Here is a 23013-nt window from a genome sequence, read left to right as displayed (position 1 = left end):
CTGTGCCTGGCCCTGGGGGGCCTTGACGGGGGCTGGACCTTACATCCCAAGCCCTGCCTGCGACCCTGGTACGTTTCCCTCATCAGTGTACCCTCTGCCTCCCCAAGATGGCTGTTCCCCATCTCTGTTCTTAAATCCCCCATAGCACCCTGGCCCTCCTTACCCTCAGTAAGCTGATCACCTCACTCATTCTACTGAAAACACAGAAGTTACCAGAACCCCTAAAGATGTCTACCTCCTAATCCCAGGGACTTTTGAATCTGTGACCTTATATGGCAAAAGTGAGACTTTGTGGATGCGATTAAATCAAGGCTCTTGAGTTGGGGAGATTCCCCGGATGATCTGGGTGGGCCCAATGAAATCAAGGGTTTTTATAAGAGGAGGGTGGGAAGGTCAGATTCATAGAAGATGTGAGGATAGGAGTAAAGGTCAGATGGAAAAGATGCTACAATGTCAGCTTTAAAGAGGGAGGAAAGGGGGCACCTGGGTGGCTCAGCCGGTTAAGCATCCGACTCTTGATTTCCAGCTCAGGTCATGATCTCATGGCTCATGAGTTCATTCGTGAGTTGGAGCCCCTCTTCGGGCTCCATGCAGACAGCATGAAACCTACTTCGAATTCTCTCTCTCCCTCTCTCTCTGCCCCTCCCCTGCGCTCTCTCTCTCTCTCAAAAATAAAAATAAATATTCTTAAAAAAAAAAAAAGAGACAGGAGGGGAAAGGCATCTGACTCGCTCAGTCAGTGGAACGTGTGACTCTTGATCTCAGGGTTGTGAGTTCGAGCCCTAAGTTGGGTGTGGAGATTATTTAAAAATAAAATATTTTTTTAAATGTTCTTTAACATTTATTTTTGAGAGAGAGAGAGAGAGAGAGAGAGAGAGAGAGAGAGAGAAGGAGCAGGGGAGGGGCAGAGAGAGAGGGAAACACAGAATCCAAAGCAGGCTCCAGGCTCTGAGCTGTCAGCACAGAGGCCGACATGGGGCTTGAACTCACAAACCGTGAGGTCATGACCTGAGCCGAAGTCGGAGGCTTAACCGACTGGGCCACCCAGGCGCCCCTAAAAATAAAATCTTTGAGGGGCGCCTGGGTGGCTCAGTTGGTTGGGTGTCCGTCCAGCTTCGGCTCAGGTCATGATCTCACAGTTCGTGGGTTCACGCCCCGCGTTGGGCTCTGTGCTGACAGCTCAGAGCCTGGAGCCTGCTTCGGATTCTGTGTCTCCCTCTCTCTGTCCCTCCTCCACTCTACCCTGACTGTGTGTGTGTCTCTCTCTCAAAAAATAAACATTTAAAAAAATTTTAAAAAGTAAATTTTGAAATATTTTTAGACTTACAGAAGAGTTGTAAAGGTAGCACAAAAGTTCGTTAATACCCTTCACCCAGTTTCGTCTAATATCGGCATCTTACTATCTTTGCTAATGACCTCAACATTTTTTTTTTTTTGTTAATATTTATTTATTTATTTTGAGGGAGGGCGACAGAGAGAGAATCCCAGGCAGGCTCTGGCTGTCAGCCCTGAACGCTACCTCACCAACTGTGAGATCATGACCCGAGCGGAAATCAAGAGACGGATGCTTAACTGACTGAACCACCCAGGTGCCCCATGAACTCAACATTTTTTAAGAATACTGGTCATTTAGGGGCGCCTGGGTGGCTCAGTCGGTTAAGCGTCCGACTTCAGCTCAGGTCATGATCTCGCGGTCCGTGGGTTCGAGCCCCACGTCGGGCTCTGTGCTGACAGCTCGGAGCCTGGAGCCTGCTTCGGATTCTGTGCCTCCCTCTCTGCCCTCTCCAGCTCGTGCTCTGTCTCCGTCTCTCTCTCTCTCAAAAGTAAATGAACATTAGAAACAAAAAGTGTGAGAATACTGGTCATTGACACCGTAGATTTTTCCTCAATTTGTTTACCTGGCGGTTTATCTTGACTAGGTAATGATTATGGAGGGTTTTTCTCGAGGGGGACAGAGGTGAAATTCCCTTCTCCTCATATGGTGTAGACACAGGCTACGTCTTACTGCAGGTGACATGAATTTGGATCACTTGGTTACGGTAGTATCTGCTGGGTTTCTCCACTATCATTATTTTTTTTCCACCTGTAATCAATGAATGGGGGAGCCTTTTTGGTGGTGTTGTTGTTCAGTCAGGCTTACTGAGGTGGACTTGACATACAATAAAAATTACCCTTCATAGTGTATGCTTGTGAGTTCCGGCCAACGTATACAGTCGTGTTACTGCCAGTACAAATCAAAATATAGAATCGTTCTATCACTCCTCGAAGGCTGCGCTTTGCCCTTCCTAGTCAACCGGTCCCCAACGTCCGGCTCCCGGAAACCACTGCTCTGTTTTCTCTCCCTCCGTCCCTGCAGCACTGTCTTTTCCAGAATGTCAAATAAACAAAACCATACAACGTGTAGCCTTGTGAATCAGGCTTCCCTCGCTTGGCAAAATGCGTTGAAGACCCATTCCTGTTGTGTCTGTGACTGTAGTGTTCCAAGACACAGACGGATGCTCATTTGTCTACTTAGCCACAGTGTAGACATTTGAGTTCCATTTCGGTTTTTGGTGATTATGAATAAAGCCGCAACAGAAATCCATGTATAGGGGCGCCTGGGTGACTCACTCGGTTGAGCATCCAACTGCGGCTCAGGTCATGATCTCACAGTCCATGAGTTCGAGCCCCTCATTGGGCTCTGTGTTGACAGCTCGGAGCCTGGAGCCTGCTTCGGATTCTGTGTCTCCCTCTCTCTCTGTCCCTCCCCCACTCGCACTCTGTCTCTCTCTGTCAAAAATAAATAAACATTAAAAAAAAAACTAGAAAAAAAAAAGAAGGATAGGCTTGCTGGGGTTGTATGATAAGTGGACGCTTAACTTTTTCTTTTTTTTTTTTTGCCATCAGGGGACAATTGCATTTTAAGACTTTTTTTTTTTGCATCGCAAGACTTTTTTAATGTCTTTTTTTTTTTTTTTTTTTTTTTTTTTTTTTGTAGGCTCCACACCCAACGTAGGGCTTGAACTCATGACCCTGAGATTAAGGGTCATGTGCTCTGTGGACTGAGCCAGCCAGGCACCCCTCTTTTCTATTTTTTTTTTTTAAACAAAATCTTCCTTGACTTCACCTCCCTCCTCTGGTATTACTGTCTCTCTCTGCTCCTGTTGCCACAAAAACCTCTCTAAAGACTTTTCCCCACCAGAGGTCTTCTTTGGATTTCCCACTGCCTTGTTAAGGTCTCCCACAGTTGCCAAACTTCAGCCGGGATCTTTTGCATTCCCCAGCAGCACTGGACTCGAACCCTGCCTCCTTGAAGCCCTTGCCCTCTTGGCTTCCTGGACACCCGAGTCTCCCAGTTTTTTTCTTACACGAGAATTTTTTATTTTTTATTTATTTTTCATTTTTTTTAAACGTTTATTTATTTTTTTTTTTAATTTTTTTATTTATTTATTTATTTATTTTTTTTTTGGGACAGAGAGAGACAGAGCATGAACGGGGGAGGGGCAGAGAGAGAGGGAGACACAGAATCGGAAACAGGCTCCAGGCTCCGAGCCATCAGCCCAGAGCCTGACGCGGGGCTCGAACTCACAGACCGCGAGATCGTGACCTGGCTGAAGTCGGACGCTTAACCGACTGCGCCACCCAGGCGCCCCAACGTTTATTTATTTTTGAGAGAGAGAGAGAGAGAGAGAGACAGAGCATGAACAGGGGAGGGGCAGAGAGAGAGGGAGACACAGAAGCTGAAACAGGCTCCAGGCTCTGAGCTGTCAGCACAGAGCCCGACGCGGGGGCTCGAACTCACGGACCATGAGATGATGACCTGAGCTGAAGTCGGACGCTTAACGGACCAAGCCACCCAGGCGCCCCAAGAATTTTTTATTTTTTAACAAAAAATTTTTTAAATTAAATAAATTGGTTTAAGTTTATTTACTTTGAGAGAGACAGAGAGAGTGAGCAGGGGAGGGGCCGAGAGAGAGAGGGAGAGAGAGAATCCCAAGCAGGTTCCGCACTGTCAGTGCCGAGCCCCTTGTGGGGCTCGAACTCAGGAACTGTGAGATCATGACCTGAGCTGAAACCAAGAATCAGACGCTTAACCGACTAAGCCACCCAGGGGCCCTTCTTACTTTTTTTTTTTTTTTTAATCAGTTTTTTTTTTTTAAAGTTTATTCATTTTGAGAGAGTGCGAATGGGGGAGGGGCAAAGAGGGAGAGGGAGAGATAGAATCCCCTGCAGGCTCCGCACTGTGAGTTCCCACGTGGAGCTCAGATCCATCCACTGTGAGATCATGACCTGAGCTGAAGTCAGATGATTAACTGACTGAGGCCACCCAGGCAACGTTTTCTTCCTACAATTGCAATCACTCCTGCTTGGGCCCCTTTGCTGGGTCTTCCCCATATTAGCTTCCCTTCTCTCCCAGGTGAGTTCATTCAGTCTCATGTCTCCAGATACCATCTCTAACCCAAAGACTCCCAGATCTAGGGTTCCAGCCCCAGACGTCTCCGTGACTGCCATACATTCCAATGCCACAACGGCACCTGAGTGTCAGACATCTTTGCAATGTCCAAACCCAGAGCCGTGCGATCAACAGGTGAGTCTTCCTCAATAACCCCCTCCACCCACATCTCCCCTCTCTAAATCAACAGCACCGGGGCCCCTGGGTGGCTCAGTTGGTTAAGCGTCAGACTTCGGCTCAGGTCATGATCTCATGGTCTGTGGGTTCAAGCCCAGCATTGGGCTCTGTGCTGACAGCTCAGAGCCTGGAACCTGCTTCCAATTCTGTGTCTCCCCTCTGTCTGCCCCTCCCCTGCTTGTGCTCTCTCTCTCAAAAATAAAATAAAAACATAAAAGTAAATAAATAGTACCATCAATCACCCAGTTGCTCAGTCTACAGATCGAGAAATAAAGGTTATTACTATTTTTAAAAAATATTTATTTTGGGGAGAGTAGAGAGGAGGAGGGGCGGGGGGGGGGGGGGGCAGAGGATCCGTAGTGGGCTCTGCACTGGCAGGTTGACAAGCAGAGAGCCTGATGTGGGGCTCGATCTCTCAAAACTGTGAGATCTTGACCTTAGCGGAAGTCAGAAGCTCAACAGACTGAGCCGCCCAGGTGCCCCAGGATTATTACTATTTTTTTTTTAATTTTTCATGTTTATTTTTGAGAGAGAGAGAGACACACACACACACACACACACACACACACACACACACACAGAGGGGGGGGGGGGGGGGGGGGGAGCTGAGAGAGAGGGAAACACAGAATCTGAATCAGCCTCCAGGCTCTGTGCTGTTAGCACAGCCAGATGCGGGGCGAACTCACAAATCCGAGATCATGACCTGAGCGGATGCTTAATGGACTGAGCCACCCAGGCACCCCTGCCCTATTTTTATTTATTGTGTTGGCCACAACCCCCAATTTATTCCCCCCCCCTTCACAATTTATTCTTTTTAAATGCCTTTATCATCTCCCCAGTACAACGTAAGCTCCAAGAAGAAAAAGACTTTCTTTTAGTCATGTGCTATATATCTTCAGAGCCCAAGCAATGCCTAGCATTACACTAGGCGCTGAATGAACAGTTATGATTTAACAGGTTAGACACCAACGTAACACCATTCACGTACGGACTCTTTGCCTCTTTGCCAGGCGGCGGAGGGGTATTTAGTCGTACACACAACAGTCGCATGCGTACAAGATCCGGGAAGTGTGTTAGGGAAAGGGGCGGAGCATCGAGGAGTCTCGCGCACGGAGGCGGTTGGAGCCGAAAGCGAAAGGGGGTGGGGGCTGGGGTTTGGTGCGGTACCCGCGTGCGCACTGCGGCCTGCAGCCAGCCGCGGCAAAGGAGTTTAAGGTGCCCGTGGGCGGGGAAGTGACCTTGCGCGTGCGCAGTCCCCGCGGCGCCGCCAGGTCCCTGTGTGTGGGTCGTTCTGGATCGCGCCGCGCGTGCGCAGCGCGGCCGGCGGAGGGATTTGAGGCTGGCTCCACCCCTTGCCCCTGTCGCGAGCCGAGGCCGCGCGGGCTCGTGAGCAGCGGCCTGGTGCGCGCGCTGGGCAGGCGACTGAGGGAGACCGACGCGGGCGCCGCCGCAGTCGAAGCGAGAGCGGGAGTCCCTGCTGCTGAGGGGCCGCCGCAGCCGCCGCGAGCCCCCGGACCGTCTCCAGGCCGAGGAGGGCGCCGCGCGGCGGGTGAGTGAGACCGAGTGGCCTTACCGGGTGCGGAGCCGCTACCCACAAACCCCTGCGGTGGGCCCTAGCCTTTTCCCCGCGGCCGGGCCCCCTTCCCGCGCCACCGCCGCAGGACCTTTCTGCACCCCTTACCCAGACTCCTCTGGGCACCGAGGCCCTCTTCCCACAGCTCTCCCGCGGCCCCTTACCCACAGGCCCTTGCGGTGTGTTGCTTTTTTTTCTTCCTCGTCTCCGCGGCGCCCTGGACCCTTACCCATAATTCCTTTCGCCTTTGGGGGCCTGCATTTATTACCCACAAGCCCCCAGCTCGAGGGGCTTGTTGCTTACCAGCTTTTTCCCTTGATCGGAGACTTGCTGTGATTCTCGCCCCCGTAACTTGGTCTCCAAGGTGTTGGGACCACCAGCCGCCATTGGTTTGGACCTCCCTCGTAAGGATCGCTGAGCCCCCCCACACGCTCGCAGGGAACCTCCCAGCCCCACGGCTCCTTGCTCGGGACCCTGAGACTTTAACTCCTCGTAAACTCTTTTTCAGTCATTGCTGCCCTTACCAGCCTTGCCTCGCCCTCCCACAGCCTTCCCCCGTGAACTTTATATTTCTCGTTCAGATTTAGTTCTTTGCCGTGAGCCATACGATCATTCCGTGTTCTTCCGGGACCTGCTTTAATACTGAGATCTTACTCCTCTTTCTTTTTCTTCTTGGGAGTCCCGGGATTATAGGGGCTTCGTCTCTCCCGGCCACCCTAACCTAAGGCTGTCCTTCCTCCCTCAGACTTGGCAAGATGACCCAGTTCCTGCCACCCAACCTTTTGGCCCTCTTTGCTCCCCGTGACCCTATCCCATACCTGCCCCCCTTGGAGAAACTGCCACATGAGAAACACCACAATCAACCTTACTGTGGCATTGCGCCCTACATCCGAGAGTTTGAGGTGAGTTCGCTGAGCAGACTCTTAGTGGTTTGGGTTCTGAGGCCGGGGAGCTGGATTTGAGAGTCCAGTTTCTGGACACTTTCTGTGTGATTTAGGCGGGGGACTTAACTCTTTCTGATTCTCAGTTTCTCTGTCTTAAAAGGGGTTGATGATGCTTCCTTGTAGGGTTTTTGTTGAAAATTCAGTAAGTAGCAGCTGAGGATTCAGGTTCTGGGGTCAGGCAGTCCTTGGCACACCATTTATCAGCCATGTGACCTTGGGCAAATGGTGTGTTCTCTTAGTTGATTTCTTCATTTTTTGCCAGGGGATAGTAGTATTTTCCTCATAGTGTTGGTGGGGAATTAACTGCGACACTTATTACAGAGCTGGGCACCAACCAGTCGGCGAAACGTCGGTGTTACTGCGTTGACCGGTTTTGTTGTTAATAGGATGATGTTAGTGTGGGCTTGAGGATGTCGGCTATGCAACTGCAGGGAAAACACAAATATGTAACTTGGGCCTCTGTTTTTGTCGTTGGTAAAACTGGCCTGACAACATCCACCTTCTAAGGTGCATCAGAACACACCTGAGAAATGCTGGCACACAGCCAGAAGTCAGAAGCGGGAAGTTCTGGCCTCAAGTAAGAAAGGGCCGTGAAGGTGGAGGAAGCTGCAGGGCAGAAGTTAGTGGAGAGATAACAGAAGGTTGGCTCTTTAGTAGGATTTGCCACCCTCGGTGAACCGGTACTGGGAAGTGTTATTAGCTAATTAAACTAATTTAATGGCTACAGGCCAGTGGCGTCCTTGATGATGTGGTCATGTGGCAGTTACCGTTTAATGAGTGGCTGGGGAGATCTTCAGGAACTGCCCTGGCCCTCAGGAGGGGTCCAGTCATTGCTTCTGAACTGCACTGGCCTCTTCTTTGGCATCAGCCCTGGTCCCGATCTCTGTCTGTGATAACGGACAAATCTTTTGCAGATTGGGGTTTTTGGTAAACACGAAGGGATTGTTCTGATTTTTCTCGTATCTTTAAAGAAAGACCACAGAATAAAAGATCAAGTTTTTATTTGTTTATCTTTTAAACGTATTTTTTTTTTTTTAAATTTTTTATTTTATTTTTGGGACAGAGAGAGACAGAGCATGAACGGGGGAGGGGCAGAGAGAGAGGGAGACACAGAATCAGAAACAGGCTCCAGGCTCCGAGCCATCAGCCCAGAGCCTGACGCGGGGCTCGAACTCACGGACCGCGAGATCGTGACCTGGCTGAAGTCGGACGCTTAACCGACTGCGCCACCCAGGCGCCCCTAAACGTATTTATTTTTGAGAGAAGAGAGCACGCACACACAAGCAGGGGAGGGACAGAGAGACAGGGAGACACAAAGTCTGAAGCAGACTCCAGGCTGTGAGGTGTCAGCACAGAGCCCAGTGTGGGGCTAGAACTCATGAACCATGAGATCATGACCTAAGCCGAAGTCGGATGCTCAACCGACTGAGCCATCCAGACGCCCCAAGATCGAGTTGTTTGTTTTTGTTTTTGTTTTCAGTTTTTTTTTTAATGTCTATTTATTTTTGACAGAGAGAGAGAGAGAGCGCGCGCATGAGCGCATGAGCGGGGGAGGGGCAGAGAGAGAGTCCCAGGCAGGCTCTACACTGTCAGGCGCAGAGCCCGACGCAGGGCTCGAACTCACTGCGAGATCATGACCTGAGCCGAAGTCAGATGCTCAACCGACTGAGCCACCCAGGCGCCCCAAGATCGAGTTTTTGTTAATTTCAGCAGGCATAAAACTGCTCTATCAGGTTGCTGTAGAAGTTTCTGAATTCTTCTGATTTGTCTATTTTTCTGGTCACAGATTGGGAACAGTTTGTGGGTAGCACTGGTCTGTGGACCAGGTTTTGATGCCCCTCCCCACCTCCACTGGCCTGGGAACTGTCCGTGTTTGCTTGTTTGTGTGTGAGTGGCTGAGGCACGTGTTGTTTTCTGGATGGGTGTCCCTTGCAATTTCTCCCTGTCCCTCCCACCCTGTCACCTGTGTTCTTATTTCCAGGACCCTCGAGATGCCCCTCCCCCAACTCGAGCAGAAACCCGGGAGGAACGCATGGAGAGGAAGGTATGTAATTTTCATCTCTTGGCCACATGTCGTTTTGCCATTTTCTCTCCAGGATGTTCCCTGACATCAGGGCACTTCTTTCCTCATTCAGTTGTCCACCTTTTTCCCGACAGAGACGGGAAAAAATTGAGCGGCGACAGCAGGAAGTGGAGACAGAGCTAAAAATGTGTAAGTCTCTCTTCTTTTCCCATCTCTTTTTCTTCAAACCTTCTTGCATTTCTCTCCGGCTAATCCATCCCAGGACTCTAATTTGGGAAGGTGGGGTTTTTAGCCCACAAAGTTGGCCAAGTACCGTGTTTGGTTTAGGATTTACAAGTACAGCGTGGGGTCAGGGTTGGTGGGAAGGGAGGCCTGGTACCTCGGGCTGCACACTCTACGGGGGAGTGCACTCAGGGAGACTCCCACAACCAGCTGGGTGTCCTGGGCTGCAGGACAGATCCGTTATAGTCGCAGTCATTAACCAGACTCACAGGGTCACGTCGGTCTCAAGTGGCCCTTTCTTGTTGGAGTAAGGATGTTGTAGTTGGAAGACTCGGTCTTTCTTTCAGCTCCTGTGAGGCTGGTGAATCGTGTCATTTTGGACCTTATTCCCTGGAGCGGCGTGTTTCCTCAGGGCTCTTATGCAGATGCCAAGCATCTAAAGGCGTGATACCAGCAGAGAGCTCTCTGAGCAATGACTCACCAGAGCTGCCTTCCTGTCCTTTCTCAGACCCTGTGTTCAAACTGCATTCAGAATTTCCTCTTCCCACCTGGTCTCCTTGGATGTTTTCTTCCCTGGAACATGGCCATGTAGCCTTGCAAGTCATGCTCTCTGTTGTTGCCACCCAGTTTGTTTTTAACACTTTCTTTACTCCTTTCTCCAGTTCGTCACCACCACCTGCCCTGTTACTCTCTGAATGTCCCAGATCTGACCCTTCTCTCCATATGTGTCACCACTCAGGTTTTCTCTTGCTTGGACACACAGTAACCGTCTGATTACCTACGTGCCTGTCTCCACCAAGTTCTTTGGGTCTTTTTAAAGTACAACTTTGTATCATTTTCTGCTAACAGCTTCCTTTTGCTCTCAGCTTAAAGATGAAAGTCTCCTGCCCACTGTTTCAAACTTGTTGTGCACTGTGCCTCCTTCCCTCTAGCTACAGCGGCCTCTTCTCATGCCTCGTTCTTGTTGGAACGTCCCCTGGCATTGGGCTTTTGCCCAGGCTGTTCCCCCAGTCTCTGATGACACCTTGGTTTATGTGTAACAGCTCTTTGTGTCCCTGTTCAGCTGTCACTTCTCAAGGAAGCCTTTCGTGACTTCCTTGCTCGGGTCAAGTCACCTTGTGTGCTGAAAGCCCCGAGTCCTGCTACAGGTTGGTCGCTTTGGTCTGCAGGGGAGATTTGAAGATCATCTCCATCTCTACGCTGTGGGTTCACAGCTGCTCTAAGAGCAGTGTTTGGATGCGATTTGCTCACCACCATGGCCCCAGCTGCTATAGGGCTCGGCACACAGAATTGTCGGCCGTTAATTTGGGGAGTCTTGGTTGTATTGTAGGGCACGGGCCTTGCAGTCTGACCCTTGTGCGTTGTAACCCCGATCCTGCTGCTTAACTGCCAGGTGGCCTTGGATAAATCTTTTCTCCCTTTAGAAGTTATTTTCCACACTTTTAAGAATGGGATCTTGGTAGGTTAAACGACATCATAAAGATGTAGTTGGTCGAATTCAGGATGTGGGAAATGGTATAAAACAAAGTTGTAACTCAGTTTCTTTAATAAATGACAAGGAGAAAGGGCAGGGAGTGGACCAAAAACGATTAAAGAATCAAAAGATCGGTCAAGCAAGTGATGTGTATGCTTGTTTGGATCCTGATTTAAATGAGGTAACTGCATTGGGGCGCCTGGGTGGCTCAGTTAAATGTCCAACTTTGGCTCAGGTCTTGATATCATGGTTTGTGGGTACAGAGTCCTGCATCAGGCTCTGTTCCGTCAGCTTCAGATCTATGTCCCCCCTGCCCCGTTCTTTTTAAATAAGCGTTAAAAAAAAAAACACACAACTAATTTTAAAAGTCCAGTTTTGGAAATAACGGAGTACATTTGAACCCTGGGTTTCGGGTTAAGGAGCTGACCTTAACCTTTTAAGGTCTAGTAAGAGTACGGTGGTGATGATTTCTTTAAAATTCTTTGTTAGAGACTGCAATGCTATGTCTGGTATTTGATTTAAAATACTTTGGTGGGATGGGGGTACAGATGAAGCAAACATGGCCATGTGTTGATAATTGAAGCTGGTTCATAGGTCTTCATTATATTATTCTCTGCTTCCCTCAGTGTTTGAACTTCTGTATAACTGGAAAGAAAAAAAAAAAAAAACGGGTCGAGTACGTTAGGGTTTTCATGGCCCTAAGAGCCTCCATCTCCAGCTACAGAAGTTGGCTCTGCCTTGTCACTGGTAGCAGCTACCATTCGAGGGGACCTTGTCCCTTGTTAAGCAATTGGTGTACTTCATACCGTTGACTTCTCCCAGCTTCCAAGTGTGGCGGGGGGTTATTACTCCCATTTTTAAGATCAGGAAACTCGGGGCTCGTTGAGGGCAGTATACTTCCCAAGAGCCGAGAGTTTCGAAATACTTTTCCTGCCATCTGAAAGCCTGAACAGGCTTCCCGGCTCCATAGGGCGTTTCTTCAAGCTCCTGCTCGGGGTCGCTACCTAGATAATCCCTTTAACCAGGGGTTTTCCAAGGGCAGAGGTGCCCAGCGCGGGAGTTCCCTGAGTTTGTGCGCACGAGTGCACCAGCTGGTGAGCTGCTGACCGGCTTCAGTTCTCTGCTGCCCTCTTCCTGCTGACGTCGTCTTTTTGCAGACACATGGGTGTTCTCGGCTCGGCTGCACTAGTTTTTCCCTTTGGCCACACTCAAGGGCAACCCTCGAGTAAGCAAGAACCGCAGAGAGTTCTGCGGTATCCCTTGGATGCTGCCGGGCACCTCCACGGCACGTCAGGAAGTTTCAGGTGTCTGCTGTTTGGCCTTGGCCCTCTCCCCCATCCCCTGCAACCATTGTAGCCTTAGCATTCCTACCCCGCCTGTTAGGCCACCTGCTGCCTGGGGTTGGCAGATGCGTTTCCCGTTGCAGCTGTGATGGTTTCAGGTCTTCAGTCAGATGTCCTCATCCTGGTGAGGCCTTTCCTGACCTGCCCATTACAACTCTTCACCCTGGGTCTGTCACTCTGTGATGGAACCAGATGACTTCCTCACCGAGTTTGCTGTCGGCCTCCCCGCATGAGTGTCTAAGCTTCGAGAGGACGGGGCTGTGTTTTGTCTTGTGCGCCACCGAATCCCCGGCTCCGTACGACGGTTCCGGGAACTCGCCAGCGCTGCACAGATACCTGTTGGACGAACGGACGAGAGCAGTCGGTGTAGATCGAGATACCGGGGCACAGAAAACTACGACACGGAAGGATGAGGGATAGTGAGGAACTGAAGGGGGTAGGCGCAAAGGTGGCGTTGTCTTCAAAGGCCACCGTCGCTTTCCAGGTAGTTAGGCTCAGTTCTCTGGTTTGTAATACATTCCCTGAAGTCATCTTGAGTTTCGCTTGTGTTCGCAGCCTAGCCTCCTCAGATCTGCAGCTTTATTTCTCTGGCTTCTTGCGGCACCCAGCCTGTCATCCTGAGAAGCTGGTGTGTAGGTGTTCAGTATGGAGCTTGGTAGTTAGAACGCCGGGGCTGTGAGGTTGGGCTGGGACGTAAAGCCGGGCTTGGCCTCTTTGCTGCTCTGACACTTTTCCTCTTCCATGCTTCGGGGGTTGGCTTGGTTTCCGTTTGCAGAATGAGGATTCATTTTCAGCGTGCGGCAGTGTCTGGGCCTAATTATGTGTTCGATAAATTATCAACGTTCGTTTTTTTACATTCTCCTGGGATACGGCATGTCATTCTAAGGGTTGTGCTGTGTCGTGTCACGTGGAAGAACCACCTTTGCTCTGAAGTGGTCGGGGTGCCTTGGGGACCCCGGCAGGAGTCGAGGACCCCTGTGTGCTTGGGCCTCTATAGTTGGTGAAAAGGACTTCTTCCCAGGCCTGACCCACCAGAATCCCCCCAGGAATTGGTTTGGTGATAGGTTTTGGCTCCTTTCTGAGGAGATGGTTGTTCCTCAGTGGCCTCGTGGTAGGAGGGTTGGGAGTAAGCACCTGTTGAGCATTTCGTGCGCTCCAGCACCAGGCCTGGGTTTCTCCCTGGGGCACAGAGGTCATGGGGCAGAAAGCAGGTGGACACTGCTAGGCTCTCTCCCAGCCTTTGAGCTCAGGTTTTCCTGAGGGCTGTGGGTGCAAGCCGTGTCGTTGGGTGGCCGCGTGGCCCCGCAGCTGAGGGAGGGAGCCTGGCACCTGGAGTGGTCAGGCTGCCTCTGGATGCCCAGCCTTCACCTGGAAGGGGCTGGGGCTTTAACATGTCTAGGTCTGAAATGGTGTTCAGACTCCTGGCCCCCATCCAGTGTCAGCTTGAGGTCAGCCTGTCCCCTTCCCCCATCAACCTAAACTGGTTACTGAGATAAAGGCTGCTGTGCCCCAGGGAAACTGGAAAACGGAGCGTGTCCAAGGTCTCCAGGTCACCAGCAATTTTATTCTAACGGATCTCTGTCCGTCCGCCTTTCTTGCTGTGTGTGACTGTTGATGTTTTCTACTTACACATTCTTTTCTTCTGCACAGGGGACCCTCACAATGATCCCAATGCTCAGGGTGATGCCTTCAAGACTCTCTTTGTGGCTAGAGTGGTGAGTCCCCAGCTCCCCAGCCATGGAGCCCCAGAGAAGCCAAAACCCTGCGCTGCTGAGAGCTTGGGTGTGGGACAAAGGACAGTAGGCCAGGTCCTGGAATGTTCTGAGGGCTTGGGGATGGTTAATTTCTCCCACTTAACTTTGTGTCTGTCTGTCTCCTGGTAGAACTATGACACAACAGAATCCAAGCTCCGGAGAGAGTTTGAGGTGTACGGACCCATCAAAAGAGTGAGTGGACTGGGACGGGGGGTTATTTGAATTGGAAAGGGATTTGGTGGCGGGGGGTGGAGGGAGAAGGCTGGTTCCTGGCCCCAAGGATGCATCCCATCATTTCAGGGCTTCAGAGTCCATGGGCTGCCTTTCCATTCTGACTGTACTTCCTCGCAGGGGATTTTGGGTAGCAGGAGTAAAATTAAGAAGTGGTAACTAGCCAAGCCCGTTTGTTTACCGTTGTCTGCGGCTCCCGTTGCTGTGAGGCAGAGGCGGGTAGTCGGGACAGAGACTGTCAGGTCCTTGGAACTGGAAGCATCTGCCGTCTGGCCCTTTAGGGAAGATGCAGAAGCGTGTGCCGATTGCCGTTGTGGAGCAAGGCTCTGTGTTTAACTGGCGGGCCTCGATTTCATCGAAAAGTCCCCTGAGCGCTCTGAGCAGTAGTGAGGGCTTGAGATCAGTGTGCGCATCCACTGCTGAGCCCGGTGCTGGGAGGGCATTAGTCACCTGGGGCTCTCAGGGACAGGGACGGGGACAGGGTGTGAGGCATCTGTCGCTGGCGTAGGCCGCCTCTGTGGTTGAAAGGGTGGGATTTCCTTGTCTGAGAACTAATCTCTGCGCCGCCCCCCACCGGCTGCCTCCCTCAGATACACATGGTCTACAGCAAGCGGTCAGGAAAGCCCCGTGGCTATGCCTTCATCGAGTACGAACATGAGCGAGACATGCACTGTGAGTACCTCTGGCCTGAGCCCTGCCCTCTGACCCTCTCTCTTCTCTGCTGCCCAGCCCCTTCCTGTCGTCTGTCCCCAACCCCTGCCCTGCCAAACCTGACATTAGCGATGTCTCTTCTCCTCCTCCCTCTGTTTCTGATATATCTTTTTTTTTTTTATATACGTGTTTTTTAAAAAACAAAAACCAAAATCCCCCACAACGTGTGTGTGTGTGTGTGAACCCGGGGAGGTAAGTGTCACACGTTGAACCTCAGGGGCAAGGAGGGAACTGGGTGGGAGCTGGGGCCAGCTGGATGTGGGGGGGAGGGGTCGGGTGTTCGGGGAGCCTCTCCCCATTCCCCCCACCAGAAGTGGGGGTGGCTAGGTCAGACTGAGGACTGGCCTTTGAACCTGCCCTCTCTTCCCCCCAGCAGAACTGGGGCTGGGCCACCCGACCCTCCGCCTCCCCACCCCTGGCCCCCCACCCTGTTCCTCAGCGGGCAGTGGGCCTGTAGGCGTGTTCGGCGCCTGCCCCCACATCTCCAAAGCCCCCTTTGAGGCCGCGGCGGCGTCCACATGGGCAGGGATGGGTGGGCGGGGGCGGGCAGGGCTGCGGCGTGTCCAGGGGCCGCCGTATTAATTGACTGTTCTTATTGTCACTGCAGCCACCACGCAGCTGGCTTGCAGCTGATGCTTACGCTCCCCTTACAACACCTCAGTGTATGGTTGGTATAAGGGTTTGTATCATGGGTAAGATCACTCAGCACCGCACACTAGCCCAGCTTAGCCAGGCAGTGCAGGAGCAGTGAGGCCTCCCTCCTCCCATCCCCAGTCGCCCCCTCAACCTCCCCGCACCCGGAACCCTTTCCTTGTTTGGGTGCCCTTTGTCCCTCCTGCCACCCCTGCCCCCAGTCCACAGGCTCTCTGGTAATCTTGTCGGTCCCAGGAAGGGAAGGACGGACCCTGATTGGAAAGGCGTCTGGCCTCTCCACTTGGGCTCCACCCAGCCCCTGACTTAACCTGGCTTCATGGCGTCAGTGGGAAGGTTACAGGAATGCCGAAGACAGGACGCACTGGGGGGAGGGCTCCGCATGGAACCCTTCAATCCTTTGCTCCCTGCCCCCGTGCTTCTGTGGGGCTGTCACTGTGGTGGCCCTGGAGAATCTTTCTGGTTGCTAGATTCAGGGTGCTGTGCCCCTTTTCTGTCTGCCTTCTCCTGGTCGAGGCCTACCTAAGGGCCGTGGTGCCCAGCGGCTCTGCAGAGTGCACGGAATTGGGGATTGGAGTGTGGGAGGGACCAAGTGACAGGCTGCCAGGGGCTGAAGGTGTCGTAGATTCTACTTAAAACCCTTCCGCTGTCTATAGAGACCTAAGAGAGGGAGAGAAAGACGAGCCTAGAAGCACACATGTCACGTGGTTTCTTTGCTGGTACTCCTGGGTTGGGCTTCTTCCGGGGTTTGGGACACTGAACCAGAGCAGGGTTCCTTTGCCTGACTGTGTTCCCGGTCCTTCACTCCCGTCCCCCCACTACCCTCCTCTGGGTTCGGGGGCCGAGCGGCCCCTCCTCCTCAGATCCTGGGCTGCACGCCATCTCCTGGACCCCCGAGGCTGCCCCTTTGGGTGCCAGCCTTTGACCTGCAGGTGGCGGGAGGGAGTGTGGAAGTCGAGTTGGAAAAGTCCTTCTATGTGCTGCGAGGGGGCGGGGCGTGTGCCTAGGTTAGCGTGGACTTTACCGGGAAAGGTGAGGGCGCACAGGTTCTCTGAGGCCTCCCCAGCCGCCTTCTTAAATGCAATAAGATAGTCCCGGGACTTTACCAGCTCCTAGACTTGATGTTAATCCTTGTCTCCCCCTCTTTTAAGGCCTCCATGAGGTTTATTTGGGGTCCGCCACTTCCTCTGCCTGCCTCCAGGTGGTGCAGGAGACGTGGTTCCTCTCCCTCTCCACTGGCTCCCTAGAACCCCCCCACTTCCCTCCCTGTAGCTTTAGCTGACCCCATGGTGGTGGGTGTGGGGTCTGTGCGCGTGCTCAGGTAAGCTTGGGGGCTCCAGGTAAGCGGTCCCGTGTCCCCCCCCGGGAAGCCCGCCTCCTCGCCAGGCCCCCAGGAGTTGCCGAGCCCCCCCCATCCCGCTCGGTTTGGACACCCGCAAGGCCGGCATCGGTAAATGGCACCTTTTTCTCTTCCTCTGGTTGTTATTTGGGGGGGAGCGGGCTGGGGCGGGGCAGGGTATTGTGGTTGGTTGAGGACAACTCCCTAGGCCAGGGCTGGGGGTGGGAAACGGACTTTTTTGGCCTTCCCGACGCCCGTGTGAGACAGGCCCTGGGTCGGGCCTGCCCATTGCTGTGCCCTGCCCAAGAGCAGGAACATGCCTCACCCCGAATCTCCCCCTCTACTCCTCGCTCTGCCCGGCAGGCTCAGGCTGGGGTTGGCCTCCCAGTGTTTGTTGAGCAGGGGCTGTGGAGGGAGAGATGGGACGGGGGCTGGGATTGGGTGGCAGTCAGTCGGCTCAGGTAAGGCAGGAATTGTGAGGAGCACCGCACGCCTCCCATGCCTCCCTCCACTTTCCCTCTCCCCCACCTGCTGTAGGGGGCCCCTCCAGGCCCCCTGGGAGCACCGTAACCCCACCCTTCTGCTCCCTGCCATCTCCTGAAGATTTCTCCCACCCTTTTCTGGTTCATTTTCTGTTCTGATGTCTGTTCCCCCCCACACTCACCTCCGTCCCCCAAAACACAAAAAAATAAAAAATAAAACGGTGTGAACTGGGGTGCAGTGCGGCCCAGCTGGGCCTCCTCCCCCAGCACGTTTTAGGGTGCATGCCTGGGGTTGTGGAGGAGCCCTCCCCCACAGCAGAGTCCAACCTTAAGTTAACCTTCAGTTTCTTTGCAGCGACTTTGGCCGCCTGGACAGGAGGGGGCTGCTCTGTCGGGTGGGAGTAGGCAGGGCTTGGCAGCCCAGGTGGGCGGGTGGTGGTTGGGGTGGTCCTGCTCCCCCCAGTAGCAATTGGGGGGTGATGAACAAGTTCCGAGATGGAGCAGGCCCCTCCTGGTTTGGGAGAGGGTCAGTCTGGCTGTCAGTTGCCTGGCTGTCTGGTGGGCGTGTGCTTGCGTGCGTGTGCGCGCACGCGTGTGCGTGTGTGTGCGTGTGTGTGTGTGTGTGTGTGTGTGTGTGTGTGTGTGTGCGCGCGCCTGCGCACAGAGTGCCTTGATGGGGACATGGGGGTGGGGATGCCACAGAGCCGGGCCCTGTCCTGACTAGAGGACCCTCTGGGGACTCTTTCCCCCTCCCCCCCCCCACGTCTGTTGCAGCCGCTTACAAGCACGCAGATGGCAAGAAGATTGATGGCAGGAGGGTCCTTGTGGACGTGGAGAGGGGCCGAACCGTGAAGGGCTGGCGGCCCCGGCGGCTAGGTGAGCACTCCCTGTGTGGGCTGGGCCCCGGCAGGCCTGCATCCCTTCTGCATTCCCTGCCACTTTCTGCCTGCCTGGCTGCTCACGTCTTTCCTTCCTCTCTCCAGCTTGTCTCTCATCACCGTCATCATTCCTGAGGGCTGTCTTCCTGTTCTGGGTTACTCTCTAGTTGGTGGACTTCCTCTCTTTGTGCCTCATTCTCCTTATCCTGGAAAGTGGGGGGTCACCTCAGAGTTCACCAAGCTCAGCATACCAGATGCCCAGCTTGGCAAGGAGCCCCTGGTAGGGTTGTAAATGTCACCCTCTCATCCACTGACTCTTTGCTCTTGCTTGTCTGTTGATACGTTGGTTCAGCAAATGCCTGTTTACCATATTTTTACTTTTTTAAAAATCTTTTTGTTTATTTTTGAGAGAGAGCAAGAATACCAGCAGGGGAGGGACAGAGAGAGAGGGAGACACAGAATCCAAAGCAGCTCTGGGCTCTGAGCTGTCAGCACAGAGCCCGACATGGGGCTCAAACTCAAGAACTATGAGATCATAACCTGAGCCAAAGTCAGATGCTTAACCGACTGAGCCACCCAGGCGCCCCCCATGTTTTTACTCTAATTTTTTTTAATGTTTATTTCTTTTGAGAGGGAAAGAGAGCCATGTGCATGGGGCGGGGGGTGGGGGGGCTGAGGGAAGGAGAGAATCCCAAGCAGGCTGCATGTTGTCGGCACCCAGCCAGACACGGGGCTCAGTCCCACGAACCATAAGATCATGACCTGAGCCGAGATCAGGAGTTGGATGTTTAACTGACTGAGCCACCCAGGCGCCCTTACCATGTGTTTTAGTCAAGAGCAAGTCTTTGTCTGTCTCTAATTGTCATTCACAGTGTCAGTCAAGGTCAGTTTGGTTGCAGGTATCAGAAATACATTTGAGGGTTTTAAAGCACAAAGGAGCCTTGTTGATTGAGAATCCCATGGATCCTTTGGAGCCCAAAGATGTGTGATGCCAGTTGGCCTGAAGGGGACCTGGTAGCCAGACCTTAAGTTGCCAGGAGCCACCTCTGGTGTCACTGCAGCTTGCTTCTGTCTTGCCTGCTATGTGTGCAGACTGATCTCTTCTGTGTTTCCCTGCACTGGCCCAGTGTGTGTCCTGCATTATACTCAGTCTTGACTGAGTCTCTGCGTTTTGGGGTGGGTGGGTCTCAGTGGCTCAGCCTTGGGCCTGGACCTGGGTCTGAGGTCTTGCCATCCAAACATGCCTGTTAAGGACCTACTTCTTTGAGGGTGAGTGACAGTTGTCCAAGAAGATGGTCCTCCTCGGGTAGACCTGTCAGATGGATGAGTACTCTGCTCTTAATCCTGCCTTCCCGCCCACTCTTCTCACCCTGAACTTGCCTGTGTGACAGAGACCACACATTCAACTGCTGGCTCTCTGAACAACAGATCGGTTTTTATCTTGCCCTCATTTCTCTGGGGTGGAGTGAGTTCTTCAGAGTGCTGTTTCCTGTTCTGGTAGAATCCCGGAATCCCAGAATCTTCTAGGTCCGTTGGCATTCAAATTCTGCGATAGCAGTACCTAGTACTTCCTGACGCAGCATGTATACATGCAAAATTATAACCCAAACAAAAGTTTTATGAACAGAAATTACCTTTTTTTTTTTTTTTTTTTAATGTTTATTGGAGGAGGGACAGAGAGTCACAGGCAGACTCCACACTATCTGCGCAGAGCCGGATGTGGGGCCCGAATTCACGAACCACAAGACTGTGACCTGAGCTGAAATCAAGAGTTGGATGCTTAACTAAGGCACCCAGGCTCCCCCAGAAATTACCTTTTTTACAGACAGTCTATACTAGTATTTTATATTCTGTTGCTTTACTTTGTTTTTTGTTTATTATTATTATTACTATTACTATTATTTTTTTAATGTTTATTTCTGAGATAGAGCATGAGTGGGGGAGGGGCAGAGAGAGAGGGAGACACAGCATCCGAAGCCGGCTCCAGGCTCTGAGCTGTCAGCACAGAGCCCAACGTGGGGCTTGAACTCACAAACTGTGAGATCGTGACCTGAGCCGAAGTCGGTCACTTGACTGACTGAGCCACCCAGGCGCCCCTGTTTTTTGTTTATTAAAAAAATTTTTTTATAATGTTTATTTTTGACCAGGAGAGAGTAAGTGGGGGAGGGGCAGAGAGAGGGAGACACAGGATCTGAAGCAGACTCCGGGCTCTGAGTTGTCAGCACAGAGCCCGACGAGGGGCTCCAACCCACAGAGTGCAACCCACAGAATACCTGAGCTCAAGTCGGATGCTTTACCGACTAAGCCATCCAGGCGCCTTTTATTTTTTTTAATGTGTGTTGGTTGCAACCCGTCTAATTGGTGGTGTGATCCATTGCTGGGTTGTGACCTGACAGTTGAAGACACAAGTCTGTTCCGCATCATACCTGTGACGTTCCAGATGCCCGGTCAGTTGCCTGTGCCTGTTAGAATGTTTGCTCTCCGAGCATCCTTTGCCTGTTTTCACCCGGCACTGCTGGAAGTCCTTTCCTTTCGTGGAACTCCGGCCCGCCTCACTGAAGCTTGCTTCCGGTCCGTGTGGTGCGGAACGGTGCACAAGAGGGCAGCTTCTGGAGTCGGCCGGGATTCCTGTCCCAGTTCTGCACCTTCGTTGCCAAGTCCCCGTGTGGGCAAGTGACTCTCTGGGTTTGTTTTGCCATCCGAAGAAGGCGCCGTTGCTCCTCAGTTGTCCTTTGACTACTGTGCGTAGACACTTACGTTACATGCTGGTGACAGCAAATCCAGACCTAGTCCTGACTTTCACGGTGCCTAATAGTCTGGAGAGGCAGGAGTTCCCTGCTCACAGGGGTGTGTGCACTGTGAAGGGCCACCTGAAGTTTTAGGAAGGAAATGTATTCAGTCCGTGAGTAAATGGTGGGGAACCGGGCAGTGGGGTAGGTTCAGGAAGGCTTGCGGTGGAAATGGTGTTCAGGAGGACCCGGAAAGGGGGAGTAAGTTAACCGGACACGGAAGAGCAGACCCCAAGGAGAGCAGTGAATGATCCCCCAACGTGGGGCAGAAAGGAGGCGGAGACCGAGAGTGTGAGGGGGTTGAAAAGCGCCCCGAAAATGAAGAACCAGTGGCCAGCTTCTGGAGGCCGCTTGATGGAGATTTTGGAGTAAAGGCAGTGGGAAACTGTTGGAGGATTCGAGGCCGACCACATTTTTTAGTTAGGTTTCTAGCTCGGCGTCGTGTCAGGAGGCAGGTGAGCAGGAGGGGTTTGGGAGGCTGTGTGGACTTGGAGGTTAAGGGTGCGCTTTGGAGTCTGAGTACAGGTGTTGACCAGCTGGCGCTTGGGGAAAGGCCTCGAGCGTGTGAACACAGCTGTCCTGTTAAGCCGCCACTGGCGGTTGCAGGCCTGCCTTTTGCTCTTTGATGCGCCTCGTCTCCCTTCCCTGGGTGCCCTGTTTGGACTGACCCTTTCTCCGCCCGCCCCCGCCCCAGGAGGTGGCCTCGGTGGTACCAGAAGAGGCGGGGCCGACGTGAACATCCGGCACTCTGGCCGGGACGATACTTCCCGCTACGATGAGAGGTAAGATTGGGCAGCTGGTTTCCTGGGACGCGGGCGGTCACGTGGGGGAGCCCCGCCACAAACCTCTGCCCACCTCATCCAGGCCCGGCCCCTCCCCGCTTCCCCACAGGGACCGGGACCGGGACCGCGAGCGGGAGCGCAGGGAACGAAGCCGCGAGAGAGACAAGGAGCGAGAACGGCGACGCTCCCGCTCTCGGGACCGGCGGCGGCGCTCGCGGAGTCGCGACAAGGAGGAGCGGAGGCGATCCAGGGAGCGTAGCAAGGACAAGGACCGGGAACGGAAGCGGCGAAGTAGCCGGAGCCGGGAGCGGGCACGACGCGAGCGGGAGCGCAAGGAGGAGCTACGTGGTGGCGGAGGCGGTGGCGACATGGCGGAGCCCTCTGAGGCTGGTGATGCGCCGCCCGATGACGGGCCTCCTGGGGAGCTGGGTCCTGACGGCCCTGACGGTCCGGAGGAGAAGGGCCGGGATCGAGACCGGGAACGACGTCGGAGCCACCGGAGCGAACGGGAGCGGCGCCGGGACCGCGACCGAGACCGGGATCGCGAGCACAAGCGGGGGGAGCGGGGTGGTGAACGGGGCAGGGATGAGGCCCGAGGTGGGGGTGGTGGCGGCCAGGACAACGGGCTGGAGGGTCTGGGCAACGAAAGCCGAGACATGTACATGGAGTCTGAAGGAGGTGATGGGTATCTTGCTCCAGAGAACGGGTATTTGATGGAGGCTGCGCCAGAGTGAAGAGGGCTTCCCCCCCCCCCCCCCCCCCAGTTTTGTTTGGATGCGTTCCTATCCGTCCCTTTGCTGTCGTCCTATTCCCAACCTTCTTGGCCACCACCTAAGTTTGCCAGCCAAGGGTAGGCGTCTCATTTGTTGTGGCCCCTTGGATTTAAAATAAAATTAATTTCCTGTTGATAACAAGCACCTTGGTTTCTTTGCTGCTTTTAATGTCTTCCCAGAAGGTTGTGCCCTTTCCAGCAGCCCTACTCTGGTGTGTGTCCCAGGGCATGCCAAAAACTTGGGCTTTTTTGACCTGGGGCTGGGGCTACCCCCCACTACCCCAGAGCCATTTAAACTGGGATAAGGAGGTGCTCTGAAAGGTTCCCTCCGTTAGCGTCTTAGATGTCTTTGTGGTTTCCTTTCCTTTTCTTTTTTTCTTTTTCTTCTTCCTTTCTCTTCGCCTAACATCTTTCTCAGGGCTCTTATGGGGCCGTC

The 23013-nt window shown here is 53.1% G+C and overlaps 1 protein-coding gene across 4 annotated transcripts; it reads left to right on the top strand.

Moving 5' to 3' along the window:
• Positions 1–5938: 5938 nt before the first annotated feature.
• SNRNP70 (small nuclear ribonucleoprotein U1 subunit 70) lies at positions 5939–22719 on the top strand. 4 transcript variants are annotated; one of them, XM_049621247.1, is made up of 10 exons: positions 5939–6158; positions 6928–7084; positions 9108–9170; positions 9284–9338; positions 13839–13903; positions 14072–14134; positions 14764–14845; positions 18131–18232; positions 21718–21805; positions 21915–22719. In XM_049621247.1, the coding sequence occupies exons 2-10, from the start codon at positions 6938–6940 to the stop codon at positions 22537–22539; spliced, it is 1290 nt and encodes a 429-aa protein (XP_049477204.1). In that variant the 5' UTR covers positions 5939–6158; positions 6928–6937; the 3' UTR covers positions 22540–22719. The 4 variants fall into 4 exon arrangements, with proteins under 4 accessions (XP_049477204.1, XP_049477202.1, XP_049477203.1 ...); XM_049621245.1 differs by having other exon boundaries at positions 21888–22719; XM_049621246.1 differs by lacking the exon at positions 5939–6158 and adding an exon at positions 6484–6586 and having other exon boundaries at positions 21888–22719.
• Positions 22720–23013: the final 294 nt, after the last annotated feature.

Source organism: Panthera uncia (genome assembly GCF_023721935.1).
Source record: "Panthera uncia isolate 11264 chromosome E2 unlocalized genomic scaffold, Puncia_PCG_1.0 HiC_scaffold_19, whole genome shotgun sequence".
Taxonomy (NCBI): domain Eukaryota; kingdom Metazoa; phylum Chordata; class Mammalia; order Carnivora; family Felidae; genus Panthera; species Panthera uncia.
Note: the sequence above shows the minus strand (reverse complement) of the source record. Positions and strands in the feature narration are given on the sequence as shown.

What these genes read in the sequence shown, in the direction of transcription:
- SNRNP70 (XM_049621245.1), top strand. Translation starts at nt 6,938, where the DNA reads ATGACCCAGTTCCTGCCACCCAACCTTTTGGCCCTCTTTGCTCCCCGT. An exon ending in CCTACATCCGAGAGTTTGAG is followed by an intron (nt 7,085 to 9,107) that starts GTGAGTTCGCTG and finishes TCTTATTTCCAG; the next exon opens with GACCCTCGAGATGCCCCTCC. An exon ending in TGTACGGACCCATCAAAAGA is followed by an intron (nt 14,135 to 14,763) that starts GTGAGTGGACTG and finishes TGCCTCCCTCAG; the next exon opens with ATACACATGGTCTACAGCAA.